Consider the following 17,233-nt stretch of genomic DNA (forward strand, 5'->3'; position numbering starts at 1 on the left):
AGAAAATTTTCTAGAAAGAGGTCGAGATTGAGCGAAACAGTATTGCAACCGTAGAAAGCTAGATGTGAGCTGGTATCCAATTAGCAGGCTCTGCTAGTTAACTTGTAGCATGATCGGGGCTTGCTTTAGTCGTCTCAAGCGGATGTGAGTTCTTATCACGATTTTGCATTCTCAGATGCTGTTTGTTTCTGGAGGAGAAATGCCGAAGCCAGAAGGCTCGGGGAGCCGAATGTGAACAAGGTGTTGATCTGCTTGTCAGTAACATCAAAACAAGAACATGACTAGAATGCCAGATGGTAAAAGGCTCGAAAAGGCTCGAGGGGCAGAATGAAAGCAGACTGGCGGGGTGGCTTGGAGACAAGGACACCGGCGCCTAGAACTAGTCTAGAATTAGGTCCACACACTAGGTAGCCACTGGGGTCCTCCACCCCCCCGGCTCACCCTGATTGGCGGGAGGGAGGGAGATGTGGAGCCTCCGAATTTGTAGCCGTACACGCCAGCTTGATTTTACATGAAAAGGCGGTCCTCCTCCCGCCTCTTCCTTCTTCTTTTTTTTCCCTCATACTTACCTTGGCTAGGAGTAGGGAGCTCAAGAATCCCCTGCTCTATAGCAGTCAGCCTGCATAGCACTCCGCAGTTGCCGGCTGCCAGATCATGACTTTCGGGGCGTGCGTTGGCCACAATTTTTGATTCCCACCCTTTTCTTCCTTCTTTTTCGCTGTGAACGCCGCTTTTTTGGTGTCATGGAGAAGAAGCTTCTCTTGCACATTCTATTCTTGATGTGCACAGGATGGCTTCTAGTTGTGTGTGTGTGTGTGTGTGTGTGTGTCAGAGTTCTCTTTTCTTTTTCGTTTTGGACATTTGCTGAGAAACTTTGTGGGGGCGTTAAATGTTTCCGAGGTTGCACCACACTGGCCCCGGCTTGGAGATTTCGCCCACACAATTTAGAGGGAGATTTCCTCCCTGTAGAGTTAGCTAGCCTATGCACACATTGTCCAAAGTCGAAAGTTGCATATTGATTAGTATAGATACAACCTAACAAAAACAGCCGACAAAAGACAAATAAAATACGAAATATGAAAAGTTGCGCGTGCGTACCTATATATATATGAGTGTGTGCATGTTACTCGCCCTCGCCAGTACGTACATAGTCGGTACGTACTAAGTATAACCAATAAGAACAGCAGTAGCAGCAGTAGTAGCAGCAATAATGATGATGAATAATGTCGTCCACAAGTAACTCAAAATGCGGCGGGAGGAATGGCGAGATATTATATATATACAAGAAGATGGTGATAGGGGGAAAAAGGTGCGGGTGCGGCGATATATAATGATCCTCCTTTAGCTTCCTCCGTCCAAAAAGCTAAAGTAATTAGAAAGAGGAAATAAAGAAAGAAACATGTATAACATGCCAAAACCTCTTGAAATATGCCAGAAAAAAATATGATAAGAATCGACTAACCACAACCACAGCCACAATAACTCCCCCTAATTTCTTCATCACCACATATCCCTGGCGCTCATCATAAACGGGTTGTTGCTCACGGGAGGGGCAGGGCCTACTGCTACGCCTCTCTTTGGGGAAGGCTGCTGATATTGCGCTTGCGGGGATTGCTGATATTGTACTTGCAGGGATTGCTGCTGTATGTAGCTGCTGCAGCTGCTGCGTCTGCTGTTGCTGATGAGCCGGCGGGAAAGTCTGAGCCCTGAAAAACGGGTTCGAGCCCTGTTGTTGCTGCCGTTGCTGCTGGATTGGTGGGGGGCTCGCTACGGGGGCGCCCTGCGGGGCCTGATGGTACGGTGACGTAGTCGGCGCGAGCTGTGGGTAGTTGTACAGTGCCATAATGGAGGCTTTATCGGGTCGCTGCGGCATATACGCCTGCTGCTGCTGCTGCTGGGGTTGCATCTGGCCCCGGCTGTTGCTGCTGTTGCGCCGACATCTGCGTGAAAAATGGGTTCATAGAGTGGGATTGCGGAGTTCTTCTGCACACATCAATCAACACACACACTACGAATACCCTCATTCTTGACTGTTTTGCATGCTATTTAGCTTCTGAGAGTGATGGGCCCGGGAGCTAGATCTTCCAATACAACGACATTCTAACACAACAACACGCATTTATTGAAGCCTCTATTCCGACAGAGCTGTCTACACACGCATCACACGAAAAAATAAGATGACAACAAAAGAAAAGACAGTCGAAGACGAAAGAAAAGACAGTCGTCCTGGAAGGCTCCGACGACTGGCACGCATGGAACAAAACCTGCAGCCGCTGCGAGAGCCTCCATCACCAGAGGTAACACGCCGGCGAACCAAGGCGTACAGGAAATACAAGCCGCCCCAGCACCGAATGCAGAGGACCCATCAATCACACATCGCCTCTCCAATTCGACCGAGCTTTTCTCCAACACCTTTTTCAACACCCCCTCAGCCTCTCAAACTAAGACCAAAATGGAGACCAAGGCCAAAGTGGATATTATATCCACGTGGGCCAGGTGGTGGGTGATTCAGCCGCTTAGCTGCATTTTAGCGCCAAAAAACGCCCGTGCGATCAGCACGTTAAAAGATCCTACCATATGCACTGTCGGCCCCGCCGAAGGAGGCCACGAAAAGAGTGCAAAAAGGGTCTTAAAAAAAGGTCAAAAAATTCGAAGAAAAGGTTTAAAGGAGGGTTTTAATCGGGGCTCTAAAATGGCTCGAAAAGCAATGTAAAAGGTGGTTTTATTTGCGAGTTATTTTGGCTTATGGCCCACAAGTCTTGCTTTGCGGCTGGCCCGTAGCTGCTTACAAAACTTGTCAATGGAGCAGCCAATTTGCTGCTGTTGAAGATGAACTATGCGGACGGCAGCTTCCTCGCTCGTACGCTGGGCTCGCACAATCCGCTGAACCTCCTTAACAACTTCGGACCGTAAAGAATACCACTGCAGTTCAGTCTGCCGGCCGGCCCGCCACCGGTTCCCCCATCTCCGATCAAGAGTAGCCACGGCCGGCCCGCCCTGGAGGCCAACAGTCCACTCACGCCAAAGGTCTGCCACCGTCCTGACTGCACGGCTCATACGGTACTGTGGCGGCTGTTCTTCTCCTCCTTCGACCGGTAGCCAGCTAATTGTGGGAGCCGGGCTGCAAAGGCGGCTAGTAGCAGAGCCATACTGGCTTTGTTCATCTGGGCCAGCTCCCGGCCTAGCCATAGGGCCAGCTCCCGGCCCATTTATAGGGCCAGTTCGTTGGCCCGCTTCGGCTAGGACCGGCTGTGGAGCGGTTGCTTGTATATGGACTGTAAGACCAGCAGAAAGGATATTGTGGAGCTTAACTGTCTGCTGCGACTGGGCCTCGATAAGCCGCATCTCGGTGGCTTGGAGCTTTGCTGTGAGCTCTAGGACCCGGGCCTCATTACGAGCATCGATCGATTTTAAGTAGTCTGATAGGACTGGAAGCGCTTGGGTTAACACAGCCAGTTGGCTGGGCCGCTCTTCTTCCTGCACGAAAGCAGCCACCTGCTTAGCGAATGGCTTATATCCCGGGTGTTGGAATACTGGGTGGCTCCAAACTGGGCTGTTCGGGAACCTATCCATCAGGACAGCTGAGTCTTGTAGAACTACCCCACGGAGGTAAAAAAGGAGGTTAGTAAAGCCCATAGCAGCTAGATCGTTAATTTGGCCAGGCCCTGGGCCAAACCGGCCTTGCCACTGGTCCAACTGCGGCCAAATCATCGAAAGGAGGTCGGCTGGCGGCGCCACGCCAGCCCTCCGGACCTCAAAGCATCCCATCTGCGGAGGATGGCCGGCCATAGTACGCATAAACGTGCGGGGCAGGGAGTTGAGGTAACAGCCGATCATCTGCTCTTGGTTCCAACGGCCGGCCCGGTGGATTTGATCCTCGCTAACACCCTTCAATTCGGCCACCTTCGCTCCCGAGCTACGGCCGATGTGTGTCTTCTTTTGGGAGCTGATCCCGGCATATGAGAGGGCCCGGGCCGCCCACTCCCGTTGCGAGTTGTAGGAGAGACCTGCCGTCCGCCCCGTACTACTGCTCGTAATCAGGCGGATGTCGTACCACGCCGGCCGCTGGCTGAAGTCTGGGAACGGCTCTTCTGTAAGATCCCAGCGAAAAAGGAGGTAAAATGCGAGGCCGCTCAATGCACAAATCAGTGGCTTGCGGTTCCGTAGGGCCCCGGCTGTCTCGAGCCGGCCGTGCTGGTTGGTCTTCCCGGCCCGCGTCGTCATAATTAACGGCATACAAGGAGTAGGGCCTTCGTCCGGGAACTCAAAGGTAAATAGATCGGATAGCTCTAAAGCCCTCCGGTCGCCTCCACGTGTGAGCATATAGTGGCCAAGAAGCAGGTCGACAAGGGTCCGTAGGTGGCTCTCGGCTGGGCCGGTGGCTGTATGTACCCACAGCTCGTGGCATATCGTCTCGAACTCCAGCTCCGTATAGCCATCCAGCAGAGTATCAGAACCTTTATCCGCATAGCTGGTCTTGGCCTGCTCGGCATCGCGCCGCTGTAAGGACTTGAGATAGTCCCGGACATTGTCTTCGCGTGGAGATGGGTGGATGTTCATACCGCGTGCCTTTTGCGTGCGGTAGAGATCCGTAATTGCCGTGATATAGCTACGGACCGATCGCCAGGCTAGCCGTGTCTCTTCTTGTGGGGTATCCACGGCCGCCTTCCGGCTTTTGGCTCGTAACGGCCGGCTGGTGACGCTCTTGGTGAGGAAGTAAAGGAGCTTGTCTTCTGTGACGGTATCCCCATCGTAATACTGCTGTAGCCTATAGAAATTTTGGAATTCCCGCTGCTTTGGCTCGTACGTAGAGGTCGTATTCTTTGGCCGCATATTGTGGATTACCGAGAGGATGCTTTGCGCGTTGGCGCGTAGTTCTGCGTTGTTGTGTGCGTCGCGTTGCACGCGTCCCAAGCCTAGGACAGGGGGTAGGCCGCTAACCGTAATCACATCCCCACTCTGGCCGCCAGCCGGAGCCGTAGCCGGAGCCGGCTGCGCCGCCGGCGCCCTCTGTCGCTTGCGGGCCATAGTTAAAAAGAGGTCAATTGATCGATAAGATGCGCAGGAAGCTGGCTAGCTCTACGGCTAGCCGGCCAGACGTGGAGCGAGCGAGAGGCCTTATACGCATTCGAGCAACCAACTCGCTGGCACGCCCCGCGGGCAGGCAGGTCAATAGGGGGCCACAGCGGCTCGATCAGCCAAGCTAGCCTAGTTACAGCGGCCTGTCTAACTGGGAAGCGCTGTAGCGCTAGCGTACTAGACCCAACTCAGCTGCGCAATCAGCTGAGTGGATGGAGAGACTGGGATCTAGGCTGCATTTGTGTGGTGGCCTGGTGTGGAGATCCCAAAATACGATAGGCCGGCGAGCGCAAGGTGGGGCACGGGCCATAGTCAGCCGGCTCAGCGAGAGCTCAGCGAGGGCTCGGATACCAACTCACCACTGGTACCCAAAGCTGAGTCGGCCGAGGGCCTGACCAAGACAAGGTTCGCCGTCAAATCTGCCAACGGAACCGAAATTGGCTTCTGGAGAATCGCCTTCCCCGACCCTGGGGGGCGTCGGGCCGTGTTCGGCGTCCCCGGCGGGGCGGACTGCCGCCTCGACTTTGTCATGGAATGCCGAATTGAGCGACTTCGGCGGCTGGGTCTGCGGCAAGCTGGTGTCGGAAGAAGCCGAGGGTCTGCATACGTGGCGCACTCACTAAGCCACACATGTGGCATAGATCAACGAAGCGAAGGATGCATAAAAAGCAGGGTATCTAGGCTATGCCCCTCTCTCTTTCCTTCTGGAAGAAAAAAAGCACTCTTTTCCCCTCAATTGGTGTAGTGTTGTATGTGATAGGTTCAGGGGCGACAGGGTGCCGCTGGAGATATTGCGGGCCGGACGCGACATGCTCCTCGAAAACATGGCCAACGTCCCGAGTGGGATTCGAACGTCCGCATGGCCGATGAAGTGGACGGCTACAGACCTTAGCGGGCTTATGTCTGTGTATCTGGATGGTGGAAAAGACGACTATTTCTACGTCGAGGGAGGCTAATTCACCACCATCCTGAAGGAAGCCGGTGTCGCACCGCTTATCAGAGTCTGGAGGGAGTGGGCCATGGCTTGAGGATGCTGCCCTGAAGGAGTACCGAGGAAATGGGGTGCCTCATCCTGCTTTGCGCAAGGCATGGAAGGGGAGGCGCGCGTTTGTGACGGAGGAGCCGTCTCCTGAGGAGCCTACGAGCGTCTGATCTCGGCTGGCTGACATGCGTTGACAACCGAAGGGGCAAACAGCGTTTGCGTGGTTTGGAGCAAAAAAGCCATCTACTAACTGAATAGTTGTTTCAAAAGATAGAAGGAAAAGGAATGAAAAAAAAAAAAAAACTTGGCCGGATGAGCCTCGCACCCTAACGGCTAAGAAAGGTCCCGGTACGCGCGAATGTTGGATGCTGGCTGCCCCCTCTCCACCAGCCCTCGTCGTCCACGATGGTGTGGGCCGAACGGGGTCCGGCAGCCTCTCCACCAGCCCTCGTCGTCCACAATGGTGTGGAAAGGGTAGTAAGGACCTGCCAGTCGGGCGAAACTTGCAACGTCGCTATACATTGTGCTCACCTGCATTGTTGTTTTGCGTGTTGCTTGCTGCGTGGCTCTTGCGGCTTATTACCAGGCCTGATGCAGGCCGACGGCCGCTGTGCCGTTAGGTGTGCGCGATTTGCCATAGCAGGCAATAGGGGGGATCACCTCCCCCAGCGCACCCAGACAGTGACAAATCTTTCCTGTGCCTCGGGTGGTGCGCGTGCGCGTCAGCGGGTGAGGCCGTGTGTGTGGGACGACGGAACTTTTGTTGGCCACAATGTAGCTCAATTGAAGTGTATGTGTTGGAATGACAGGTACCGGTACTGGAAACAACAGGGCGCGCTGCTCGCCGAAAGTTGGTGGTTTAAGTGGTGGTTATTGTTGTCTATGTTTATCTACAAGAAAGAGGTGGTTGTAGGCCACTTATATGGAATCTGGGACCCCTGCGCCTCCACCGCCGCCTGTGTGGCTGATGAATGCGTCGCTACAGCCACCTCTATGTGGCTGGAATGCGCGTTGTTCCAACAGTATGTAAGTCTTGATCTATTCAAGGGAAAAAATAAAAGAAAAGTAGGGCTTATTTATCCTTCGACCAAAAGACCGGTATTAGGCAACAATGTAGGCATCAAGGCCTCTATAGGGGCCGATTATCGTTGGTAGCCTGGTTGGCGGCGAAGATCATCGTTGGTAGCCTAATTGGTAGCAAAGTTCCGTCAGGAGGGCATAATTACGTAACGACTTTTGGAGGGGCAGCTACACCCTCGAACCGGACGGACGAGACTCGCGTAGAGGGGCTCCTTCCTAGGGCCACGAAATTGTTGGCTCCCCCAGCTCCAGGCCTCTGGCGCGCATTTGCAGCAAACGAGGCTTTTCCCAGTTATCCGACTCAAAGCTTGTAGCTGCCCACACTCGCTTTTGTCGCAGCAGGCTTTAAAATTCGGCGACGGCGCGCATTTGCGGCAAACGAGGCTCTTCCTAGTCATCTGACTCCAAGGTTGTGGCTGCCCACACTCGCTTTTGTCGCAGCAGGCTTTGAAATCCGGTCGCCGCTCACCTTGCCCGACTCGGGAGCCCGGGCTCCGAACCAAGCTCCCCAAGGCCAGTGTCAGCCCCTATACAGAAATGTACCCTCCTCCCCAACAAAAACTGGCGCCGTGATGGAATTTTCGGCTTGTACATTCTGAATGTGTTCATCCAACACACATGTTTGGTTGAAACTGCCCAGCCGAGCGCTCTCTGATCGCACACGCAGTGGCAGTTTCCAAACTCACCTCTCGTTCGTCGCAGTGTTGCTAATAGCGTGTCGTTCGTCGCAGTGTTGCTAATAGCGTGTCGTTCGTCGCAGCGTTGCTAGTAGCGTGTCGAGACAGAAGCAGGGCGGCTGGCCACCTTCAGATTCCATCACGAGCCCCAGACGAAAGACGCATTTACCCCCGGGCCCCGGAGCGCTTGCGGGAAGCAACGGACCGAGGAAACAACAGGCGGCGACGATGACTCAGGTCGCTGTGCGTCGAAGAGGGCCCCGCGGACAAACCACCACTGTGCACCCGTTTGCCGTCTGGCGTCCCGGACACGGTTGGCGCTGCTACCATGGCCGACACACGACACGGCGTCGGCCCCAAAGGCAACCCCATGGGTCGGCGTGCCCTCCTCCCATGCGCTCGTGCTGCTTCCAGGCCATAACACGTCCGGACAGGCTTCAAACGCGTCGGGAGCCGCAGACGGCGGCGTGTGGGATGACGCGGTTTTGGTTTGGGCGCTGGTCTGGGTTCCGAGCTTTGCAGCAAATGGGTGCCCTGAAAGTTGTGTCCTGTCATGACCGAGGCCGTGGTGGAGGGGGACGAGAAACCAGTAGGAGTTGCAGAACCTGCGAGGTCAACAGAGCCATTGGCGGCCGTGGATGCCTGGATTTCTGCTGTTGCCCAGGCTGCCTCGAGTGGTAGCCACCTCCGGTTTGTCACCCTGAACCAACGATGAACCAGCCCGAGGTTGTGAATCGGGTCGCCATGAACCTTTGCTCCCTCAGGGTGCAGCTCCAAGGCAATGGTGGTAGAGGCGTTCCTGGGGGATTCTGCTCGCTTGGCCCCGACCCCAAATACAGCGTCGAACTCGTGTTTGTACTTGTATGCGTACTCTCTTGCGAGCTCCGTCTTTCCAACGCCTGCATGGAGCGTAAATCGCTAGGTCGTCTCTGCTTCGAGGGGGACGTTGGAGGTATGTTATGTCGACATATCCTCCAAGATATCTGCACGGCCGATGAAGATGGCCACTTGCGTGTCAGGAAGTTGGCGCATTGAGAAAACGTTGGGCTCCTGTTGCTCTTGGGCTTGGGGATACATACTGCTGTGTCGGGTCGATCCGTGAGGCAGGTGCCCCGATGCTGGGGCACATACATAGTCCCTCTAGAAGCGATGCGCGCTTCTAGGATTTCGATGAATACAATTTTGAACTCACTCTTGCCGTCATCTAAAATCTCTGGGTTGTCCTCTGCCGGGGTATGGCGGCCTTCTCTTAGGTTGAATTACCCAGGAAGATTTACCATGCCTCCAGTGCCAGGCTACGTTCGAGTGACGATGACATTGCGTGTCTCGTAGCTTTGTCGAGAGGCGGGCTCCCGTGGACTTAGCACTGACCTCCTACAGGAAGTCTGCGCCGATGAAAGCCTGATTCCTTGGCCCTGGCGACTCAAGCAGGAATGCCACCGCCAAGCCGCGAGGTACGCCTGAAGGTTCTGTTCAGCAGAGGCAATTAGATGCCTCTGCTGAATAGATCGAGTGTGGACGCATCATCTAGACCATTAGTGGAGTAGAATGTGTTATCTAGACTTGGCCAAAGGCTATCAGGCCATCAAAGGCTATTGCCTAAAGGCTCTGCTCTGCAGAGACATCTAATTTAGATTCAAGATATGGACGCAGGCGCCGCCGGCGGCCTGACCTTGTTTTTTGCCTTGGTGACTCCCGAGTTACGCCGGAAAAGAAAAAAAGCTTCATTTCATTACCGAGGTCGGGTTGGCCGGCTGTAATAAAGTTATATTTCTCTATGTAGACAGTGATGGTCTTCTCCATCTTCCTCCTTTTTTTTATCCCCTAAAACCTCACACCACCAACAGTCCAACGTCCAACTACCTCTTCTCCATCTTGAGACCTCACACTAGCAACATGCTCCGGCCTGCCACACACACGCAGGGCACGGCATCACAACGTCGAACAATTCCATCAATAGATCAGATGGGCCTCAGGCACCTTATGACGTTGCCGATCCCACGACCTCGGCCGGCGGCGGTGCAGCCAGATCCCGGGTACCCCATGTTGCCGATCCCACAACCTTGGCCAGGTCTCAGGCCCCACAGGCCGTTGCCGATCCCACGACCTGGGCTAGATCTTAGGCCCTACAGGCAGTTTCCGATCCCACGAACTTGGCCGGCGGCGGCGGCGCAGCCAGGCCTCGGGCCCCTTACGCACCCGCCGCAGTCTGCCCCAACGTTGCCGGGCCGGGCCCCGTTGTACATGCAGGCTCCTCCCCGGCCTCCTTTGACCGTGGCAGGTATGAAGCAGGACGGGCTGCCTATGGACCCGGCGGTATATACCGACTCGGCGCTGTCCGTGGCCCTGGCTGCCTGGGATGAACACTGCAACCACTGGAACAGACTCCACGAGCCCGCGGGAGCCGCCGACCGCAACCCCGTCGCAGCAGAGGTGCAGCCGGATGGGGCCTTTGAGGAGCTCGCGGGAGCCGCCGACCGCAACCCCCTCGCAGCAGAGGCGCAGGCGGGTGAGGCCACCGAGGCACAGCCTCTCGAGGAGGCGTTTCATTCAGAAGAGGACCTGCCAGAGTGGCAGCCTTTCGGGGACGCGTCGGAGAACCCCACATTCTAGCAGCCTCTCGAGGGCGTACGGGATTCAGAAGAGCGCCTGCGACTCTAGCGGCCAGGGGGGGGGGCCTTGGGTTTTTTTCATTATTTCTTGCTTCATATTAGGGAGGTGCCATCAAAGCTCCGTGATTAGAAAGTCAACTGGCACGTCTCGAACACGAATTGTTCACATTCATTTTTCTGTCAAGGCCCGGTAACGCTCATCCCATAACCGGGGCACGAGCAGCCGGACTCTACCTCATATAGTCCGTCGTTCCATTGAGGCAACATCGAGGGTCTGAAACAAGATATTCTCCTCATAAACCGTCCGGACTGTTTGTCTGTCATTATCCACGAAGCCGCCGCCGCCGCCGCCGCCGCCCACGTTCTGGGAAGGCTGGAACGTAGTGATTTGCCGATACGTCGTGTATAGCTCCTGCTCGGTGGGCACGGTGGTCATCGACATGTCAGGCACCGCCACAGGGGCAAAAGCCGAGCCCAGACCCGTGCATGATGTTCGGGCCGAGATTGCATCACCACTTCGAGTTGTCCAATAAATCCCAAATCTTGTCCACATTGCCCATCGTGCTCCTTCATGGTGGCGGATTCGCTCGAAGTCGGCCGCAGCGCTCCTGCCAAGGTTTGGATCCCTTCCCCGTCAAAACAGCATAACTGAAAGGCTGCCGATAAAATCGCTCTATTGTAGGCATTGCCGCTGTAAGGTATGCCAAATCATGATCGGATGTCGGCGGCATTCTCTGCAGGTCAGCATGTGGGTTGTTGGGGAGCGTCGACCGCACCTTTCCGTCCAGAATTTCCACGTAGCGTTCTATGCTGGTTGGTCCAACTCCTCACGCATCTTTTCAAGCCTTTCTTTGACGACAGGTATGGACCCTGTCTGAATCTCGCGGTAATAGTAGCTTGGGCAGGGCTCAAGGTAAAGCCAGATGAATTCGAAGTCGTAGGTTACGAGAACTCTTTTCAAGACGTTCAAAACGTCCAGATGGCCAAGTGTCGAATTCCATCACTTGAAGTATCGGATGGAGAATACTCATGGCCCTAGCGCGCCGTTATCATGAGTTGACAAAGTGCGAGGGACTCGGGATGCAGGACGTGCTCTGCCCACCAGCCTGGACCAGCCCAGAGGTTGACCACCTTGCGCACACGGGCCATATCGAGAGGGGCAACGGTAAAGCGTCCCATCCCACAGCCAATGGAAGATGTAACTTCCAGGGTCAGAACGCGCCATACTTTTGGGTTCGTCACGAATCGTACCCGCCGCGGCACGGCCCTTTCGTAGCGTCGTCCATCGGGCGCCTTCATCAGGTCAGCGGTAATCTACCTAGGCTACAGGGCTTTATTCATAGTTGGACAGATGCTATTACTCACAGGGTCTCGTCAGCGGATGACATGCCATTGAACGTCTCCTCAGCGAATGGCATACCATTGAGCGTCTCCTCAGCGGATGGCATACCATTGAACGTCTCCTCAGCGGATGACACGCCATTGAACCGGCACTCCGTTGTCGGAAGAGACCTAGCCTGGCCAACACGAGGTCGGATACTACGATATCACGGTGATGCTCATGGGTTCGGGTGTACCCAGCTGTTTTCACCCTAGCGTAGAGAAACATGCAAAAAGATCTGGCAGGGTAAAGGGCGGTGCAGGACGTCGTGGCCATGTTCTTATTGCTTCTGCACATGGTGGTGACTGGGTCGGCAGTATCCGTCGGGGTGCGCCCTACCCGATCCTGCGCTTCGTCTTGCCTAATCCGGTGCGGCTTTCCCGAGGCTCGACGGGCTGAGTGAGAGGCTAGCGCCCACGTGTGGAACGAACGGGACGTTCTTGGCGACGTGATGAACCGCGTGCCCACGAGTCCAGCGAGGCCGGTCCGAGGCCCCCCCAGAGCTCTGCCCCAGGCTGCAGGGCAGGCACGCCCAGACGAATGAGGTGTGATGCCAACACACACACACGAACCGGGAACGGCAAAAGAATAAAAGCCCCACAGACGCTGATATACATTAGATGGTCTCTCACAAGGCCGTCCGCGCACCATGGTTTGAGGTCGTCACTTGTCCTCCGCCGCAGGGGTTGATCTTTTCCTCCACCTTCACGGATGCGATGCATGCTCCGACCCCATCTCGTGCCCACGACGTCATTGTGCATGCACCCCCGCAATATCTTCGGCGATGAGGTGCGCGTATCGTCCTACAAAGGACGAGCGCCCGAGGCTCCGGCGGGCAGGCTATTAGGATTTCGGTTGCCTACCCGACGCCTTGGTTTGGCCGAGTGACGAGTCGCGGTTTGCAGACACCGAGCACATCAAAGAAGAAGCATTAGGAAAGATTTGATGGAGATTCTCCATCTCCATTTGCCTGTGCGCAGACCACCAGCACAAGGAAGCACTGGTGGACAAGATCAAATCTAAAGAGAAAGTCTACTCGGACTGCAGGTGGCAAAAAAGCACATTGGAATCTTCGCCAAGCTACTAGCCCAGCCGAATCCCTGTTTTACCCGCAAAAAAACAACAGATTGATGGCCAACCCGCTCATCTTCAGATAGCTGGTACAATGCAGCTTCAACCGCGCCCAGCGCCCGGACCCCTCCCTCCCTCCTCCCTCCCCCCCGCCCCTCCCCCCACTTAACCTAGCCAAATTTCTACCCTGCGAGGCTGCAATTGAAGCCATCGCCAAATCCACCAAATCCACCAAAAACATCACCACAATACCGTCAATTGAGCCACAACAACAAAAACGCGATTTTATCGCTGCGCAAGTAGGTGCATTGGTTCATATTTAATCGGCGATGCTAACTAGCAGTAGAATGGCCTCGCGCGACGATTCTCTCTCCGACGACAACCCTTTTTACCTCACACCCGACTTGCCGGCTCGCGAGCCCGCTCCGCCTGCAAGGCCCGTGACGGCGCTCCCACCCGACCACAGCCTCCTCAACCACAAATATAAATCTATCGACATATTGATGCTTGAGCTTCGAGCCTAGGCTAATGAACAGGGCTTTTCCGTTAAGAAAGAGCGCGTCTGCAACTACATTAAGGACTTTGGGCCTTAGCGAGACGATATTTCCTGCCTCTGGGATAAATTACGGCCCTCAGAGGCACATTCTTGCAAGACAGACACCATAAAGCGGGACTGCTGCTTCAAGGCAGTTGCAACGGCTCTGGCTGCCAACAACAGACTACCGCATTTGGAAGTGTATTGACGGCGGCGACGGCGGCGAGGTGCAATTACGGGCGGATCAATTGGTAATTGACCTGGACTTGGGTGCGCTGGCTTCATCCCATTGATTAGCCTCTTTTTTGGTGCGAAAAGTAGGGTTTTGTCGCTTGGCGCCAGGGCGCTTTGTACCCTACAGTCCGAGAGACTTTCTCAATTTAAAATACCAAAATTACTGCCGAAAGACAGAGTGAGTAGGTTCATCGAAGCGGTAATCCAAAAAAAAAAAAATTACCAGCGAAATACCGTCGTCGATGATGACAAGCTACCACTGCTCGCGCCCTCATTTGCACGTTCCCATCGCGGGTGAGCGATGCAGCGCGCGTTTCAAACTGTTTGTTACGAGGCGACGGGAAGAAACTATCCACTACGCCCCTTGAGACTACCTAGCACTCCGGCTGGGGCGCCTCGAGGCACACACAACCTTGACGGGGGAAATGTGAACGTGCGGCCAAGTCAAAAGCCCGCTCGGATGCAGCGGACCAAGGTGACGGCCACGTCGGGCTTCTTGGTGGTTTCGATGCAGGCATTGCTGCGCTGGGAGAGAGCCTGAATATGGGCCTCGTCGCTGTTGCGGTTGTCGTTGCTGTCACGGTTGGCGGCTGAAAACGCTTACGACCGACTTTCTGGCCGTCCTCGTCCTGGCTCAGCTACGCGCGGCTGCAGGCATCGACGGCCTGCAAGTCGGACTGGGAGCTTATGGGCTGCGAGCTGGCTGTGTTTCTGCCAAAGACGCAGACCTCCTCACGCTTCTCGACATGTTGGGAAGCATGGCTCTTGTTGGCGTCCTGGGAGCTGGCCCCTGGGTCACGTATCGTCCCATGTGGCGGCGCGTGACCTGGACGAGGTTGAGGGGTTGAATACCCATCGCTGGCAGTGTCCAGAGTCCAAACAGCAGTAGTGTCCACGCTAGACTGGCCACTGTTGTTACTGACGCCGTTGTCGCGTGCAGCGTCGGCCGCGGACCGGGAGCCACAGCCGTCGCGAGCTGGTCTGTACTTCCTTTTCGTCTTTGTTTATTTGGGGGCGTCCAATATTCTCCAGCCCGTACTAAGATTAAGCACGGGGCACGGGGGCCATGATATCGTTGAGGAGAAGAGACCAAAGTGGTGATGGTACGTAGGAAGCGAGGATCAAGGAATGGTTGCCTGCCTAGAGAAGGAAGAAAGACGTGTGGGAGAAGGGGGGAGGGAAGCTCTCTATATATACACAAAAATCCACACACATGCAAAATTTCCACATATCCCAGGAACAAGCGCCCCTGCGGTCTTTGAAATCTACAGCCGAGGTGCTTCGAGCTAGCGGTACGTAAAATAGGTTACCTAACTGGTTAGCAAGGGGTCAGCTGAACGGGGCCACTTTGTTTCTTGTTTTTTTTTTTTGCCTCCGGTGGCGCCGCAGGCGAGCTGTCCTCGCTTCGCTCAAGGGAATGGGTGGCTGAGGCATTTTAGGACCCCGCATAAAGTCCTAGTTATGTTTGACCAAGTTACAACCACGGCATCTCTTGTATTCGGGAGGAATCTAGTCGTTCGGGGTCTCTTTAGGTATAGGGAGGATCGGGTCACTGCGACGGCGCTCGAAGGAGACTTCCCGGCCACAAGTTTTTAAACCACACTCCCTCCATTCTCCCGCCCCTGAGGCATATGATGCCGCCCGCGACTTCTACTGGCCTATTCCAGTCTGGCGCGAGGTGGTTCGGTCGCTGCGGGCGCTGTGGGCGTGTGGGACACTAATTTGCTGTGGAACGGGGAGACTGGGCGGATGAAGGTGGTGGAGCTTGAGTAGGTAGTGCTGGCGAAGCGCCCAAGACTGGACTTCGCCCCCGCCCAAGAGACCGAGGTAATGCCCTGCCTCGGAGATTCTTGCGAGCCAGGCTGACAATGAATCACAGTATCCCAAAAGGGGGGGTGTCTTCTTCTTCGGCCTCGCAATGCGCCTCGGGACTGCGTGCTAAGCACCACCACCACCACCTAGGGAGCATATGTGATGAAAAAGTTCAGCGCCCCCGTCGGCTAGAGGACGGGCTATCAGAGCTTAACGTAGTGCATGACCCGCAATTCCAGGAGGTCCGTCTTCGATAGCCGAACAAGTCTCGACAGGCTCCCAGCTAATAGTGGATTGCTGCGCGGATTGTGGCGGCTAGTTGACGCACATGTCCCGGGCTGTTGTTGGGTCTTGACGCAGTGCTGGACAGAGGTCCCAAAGCCCACACCACCACCACCACCACCACCACCACACCCCTGAGGAGCGCATGTCACGGGCTGTTGTTGGGCCTTGACGCAGTGCTGCTGCTAGACTGGCAGTTCCACGCCCGTCTTCGATAATAATAAGCGAACCCGTCTCGACCGGCTCCTGGGCGGACGGTGGCTGGCAATTGACACACATGTCCCGGGCTATTGTTGTGTCTTGACGTAGTGCATGGCCTGCAGTTCCATGCTCGCCTTCGACAAGTGAAAAAGTCTCCACCAGTCCGAAACTTAATGGACTGCTGCTTTTCGGACGATGGCTGGCAGCTAATGCGCATCATGTCACGGGCTGTTGTTAGCGCTTGGCCTAATGCTGGACCCGCAACTCCACGCCCGTCTTCGACTACCTCGCAATTCACCTCAGAACCAGAGAGGACCGAGCAGTTGCTCCGGTCTGTCTGTCGCGATTTGCGATAGGCCGGCTATGGATATTGACTTCAGCTTGGCCTCAAACGTGTGGATCCAGTGCGAATGGAAAGGGTGTCTTCTCGATGGCAGTCTTCTCGATGGCACGGCATTTTCGAGGAAACTTGGCATGCTGCACAGCGTCAATTCCTTGATCGTAGCCGGCAGATCTGGGAGCTCGGTCGCGTCGAGATGGCCCGCAGGACGGTTATGAATGCCGCAATTCCAATAGGCTTGGCTTCATTGGTCAGAAATGAGTAGGCAGGGCAGGCGCGTTGCTGCTTCTATGTTATGTATCGAAGTCACTGGTTACTTGGAACGTTAATTTATTTGGTAATCCACCTTCCCTGTTTCTAAAACTTGCCCAGGTCTGGTGATCGATGCCGGACTCTCCATCGTTACCATCATGGTTAGGAAACTCAAAATTTGGAATACGTTGATAAAACCAAACCAGGGTCTTAATTGGAGCTCAAAGAGGCCCACAGGCCGTTTGTGCTCTGGCCAAAACTTCATCTTGGGTGCTAGTGGTAAGGTGGGTGAGTCGGTAGGTATGACTCCGTGTTGTACCGCGGCAAATACCTGTGCCAACCTCCCAACGTGCACGCGGCGGCGGGCACGAGACATCACACTTCCATAACAAATCTAACTCTTCCCGAGCAGAGCCTCATGGAGCAGACAATTGAAACATATCATGGTTCAACTAATCCCAAAACTGACCAGTAGTTCTCTTCACGTGCAGAGTTGTCGCCTCGCGCAGTATTAACAGGAAGAGGAAGAGGGCAGGGCAGGTAATGCCGTAACCTGTGAAAGTAACAAGCACGAAAGCACTGCATTGGCCCCTCGTGTAAAAAATGACAGATATAAGCAATTAAAAAACGCGAAGGCACCCTTCGTATAACAAATGACAAATATGAGCAACTAACAAACGCGAAGGCACTGCCTT

At 55.0% G+C, this 17,233-nt stretch overlaps 4 protein-coding genes across 4 annotated transcripts; 1 reads left to right on the forward strand and 3 right to left on the reverse strand.

Annotated features, from left to right (window-relative positions):
- Window positions 1-7,957: 7,957 nt before the first annotated feature.
- B0T26DRAFT_756924 (uncharacterized protein) lies at window positions 7,958-8,895 on the reverse strand (the record flags this gene model as incomplete). Its single annotated transcript, XM_060446180.1, has 3 exons — window positions 7,958-8,352; window positions 8,424-8,717; window positions 8,808-8,895. The coding sequence occupies 3 exons, from the start codon at window positions 8,893-8,895 to the stop codon at window positions 7,958-7,960; spliced, it is 777 nt and encodes a 258-aa protein (XP_060290220.1).
- Window positions 8,896-11,220: 2,325 nt separating this feature from the next.
- On the reverse strand, window positions 11,221-12,689 carry B0T26DRAFT_496209 (uncharacterized protein). Its single transcript, XM_060435351.1, has 2 exons — window positions 11,796-12,689; window positions 11,221-11,723 (listed from the first exon to the last, which is right to left on the reverse strand). Exons 1-2 carry the CDS (start codon window positions 12,460-12,462, stop codon window positions 11,458-11,460), a joined length of 933 nt encoding a protein of 310 aa, XP_060290221.1. The 5' UTR covers window positions 12,463-12,689; the 3' UTR covers window positions 11,221-11,457.
- Window positions 12,690-13,095: 406 nt separating this feature from the next.
- B0T26DRAFT_731081 (uncharacterized protein) lies at window positions 13,096-13,873 on the forward strand. Its single transcript, XM_060443034.1, has 3 exons — window positions 13,096-13,181; window positions 13,229-13,322; window positions 13,476-13,873. Exons 2-3 carry the CDS (start codon window positions 13,230-13,232, stop codon window positions 13,623-13,625), a joined length of 243 nt encoding a protein of 80 aa, XP_060290222.1. The 5' UTR covers window positions 13,096-13,181; window position 13,229; the 3' UTR covers window positions 13,626-13,873.
- A 326-nt stretch (window positions 13,874-14,199) lies between these two features.
- On the reverse strand, window positions 14,200-14,836 carry B0T26DRAFT_731082 (uncharacterized protein). Its single transcript, XM_060443035.1, has one exon. The coding sequence runs from the start codon at window positions 14,505-14,507 to the stop codon at window positions 14,337-14,339; it is 171 nt and encodes a 56-aa protein (XP_060290223.1). The 5' UTR covers window positions 14,508-14,836; the 3' UTR covers window positions 14,200-14,336.
- Window positions 14,837-17,233: the final 2,397 nt, after the last annotated feature.

This window comes from Lasiosphaeria miniovina (genome assembly GCF_030549165.1).
Source record: "Lasiosphaeria miniovina strain SMH2392-1A chromosome Unknown B0T26scaffold_8, whole genome shotgun sequence".
Taxonomy (NCBI): Eukaryota; Fungi; Ascomycota; class Sordariomycetes; order Sordariales; family Lasiosphaeriaceae; genus Lasiosphaeria; species Lasiosphaeria miniovina.

Bases quoted from the DNA above. Each gene is read 5' to 3' on its own strand.
- B0T26DRAFT_496209 (XM_060435351.1), bottom strand. From the start codon at position 12,462: ATGGTGCGCGGACGGCCTTGTGAGAGACCATCTAATGTATATCAGCGT. The intron at 11,724-11,795 runs GTGAGTAATAGC...GACCTGATGAAG, and splicing joins TCATCCGCTGACGAGACCCT to GCGCCCGATGGACGACGCTA.
- B0T26DRAFT_731082 (XM_060443035.1), bottom strand. From the start codon at position 14,507: ATGGGTATTCAACCCCTCAACCTCGTCCAGGTCACGCGCCGCCACATG.
- B0T26DRAFT_731081 (XM_060443034.1), top strand. From the start codon at position 13,230: ATGGCCTCGCGCGACGATTCTCTCTCCGACGACAACCCTTTTTACCTC. The intron at 13,323-13,475 runs GTGACGGCGCTC...TTTGGGCCTTAG, and splicing joins CCGCTCCGCCTGCAAGGCCC to CGAGACGATATTTCCTGCCT.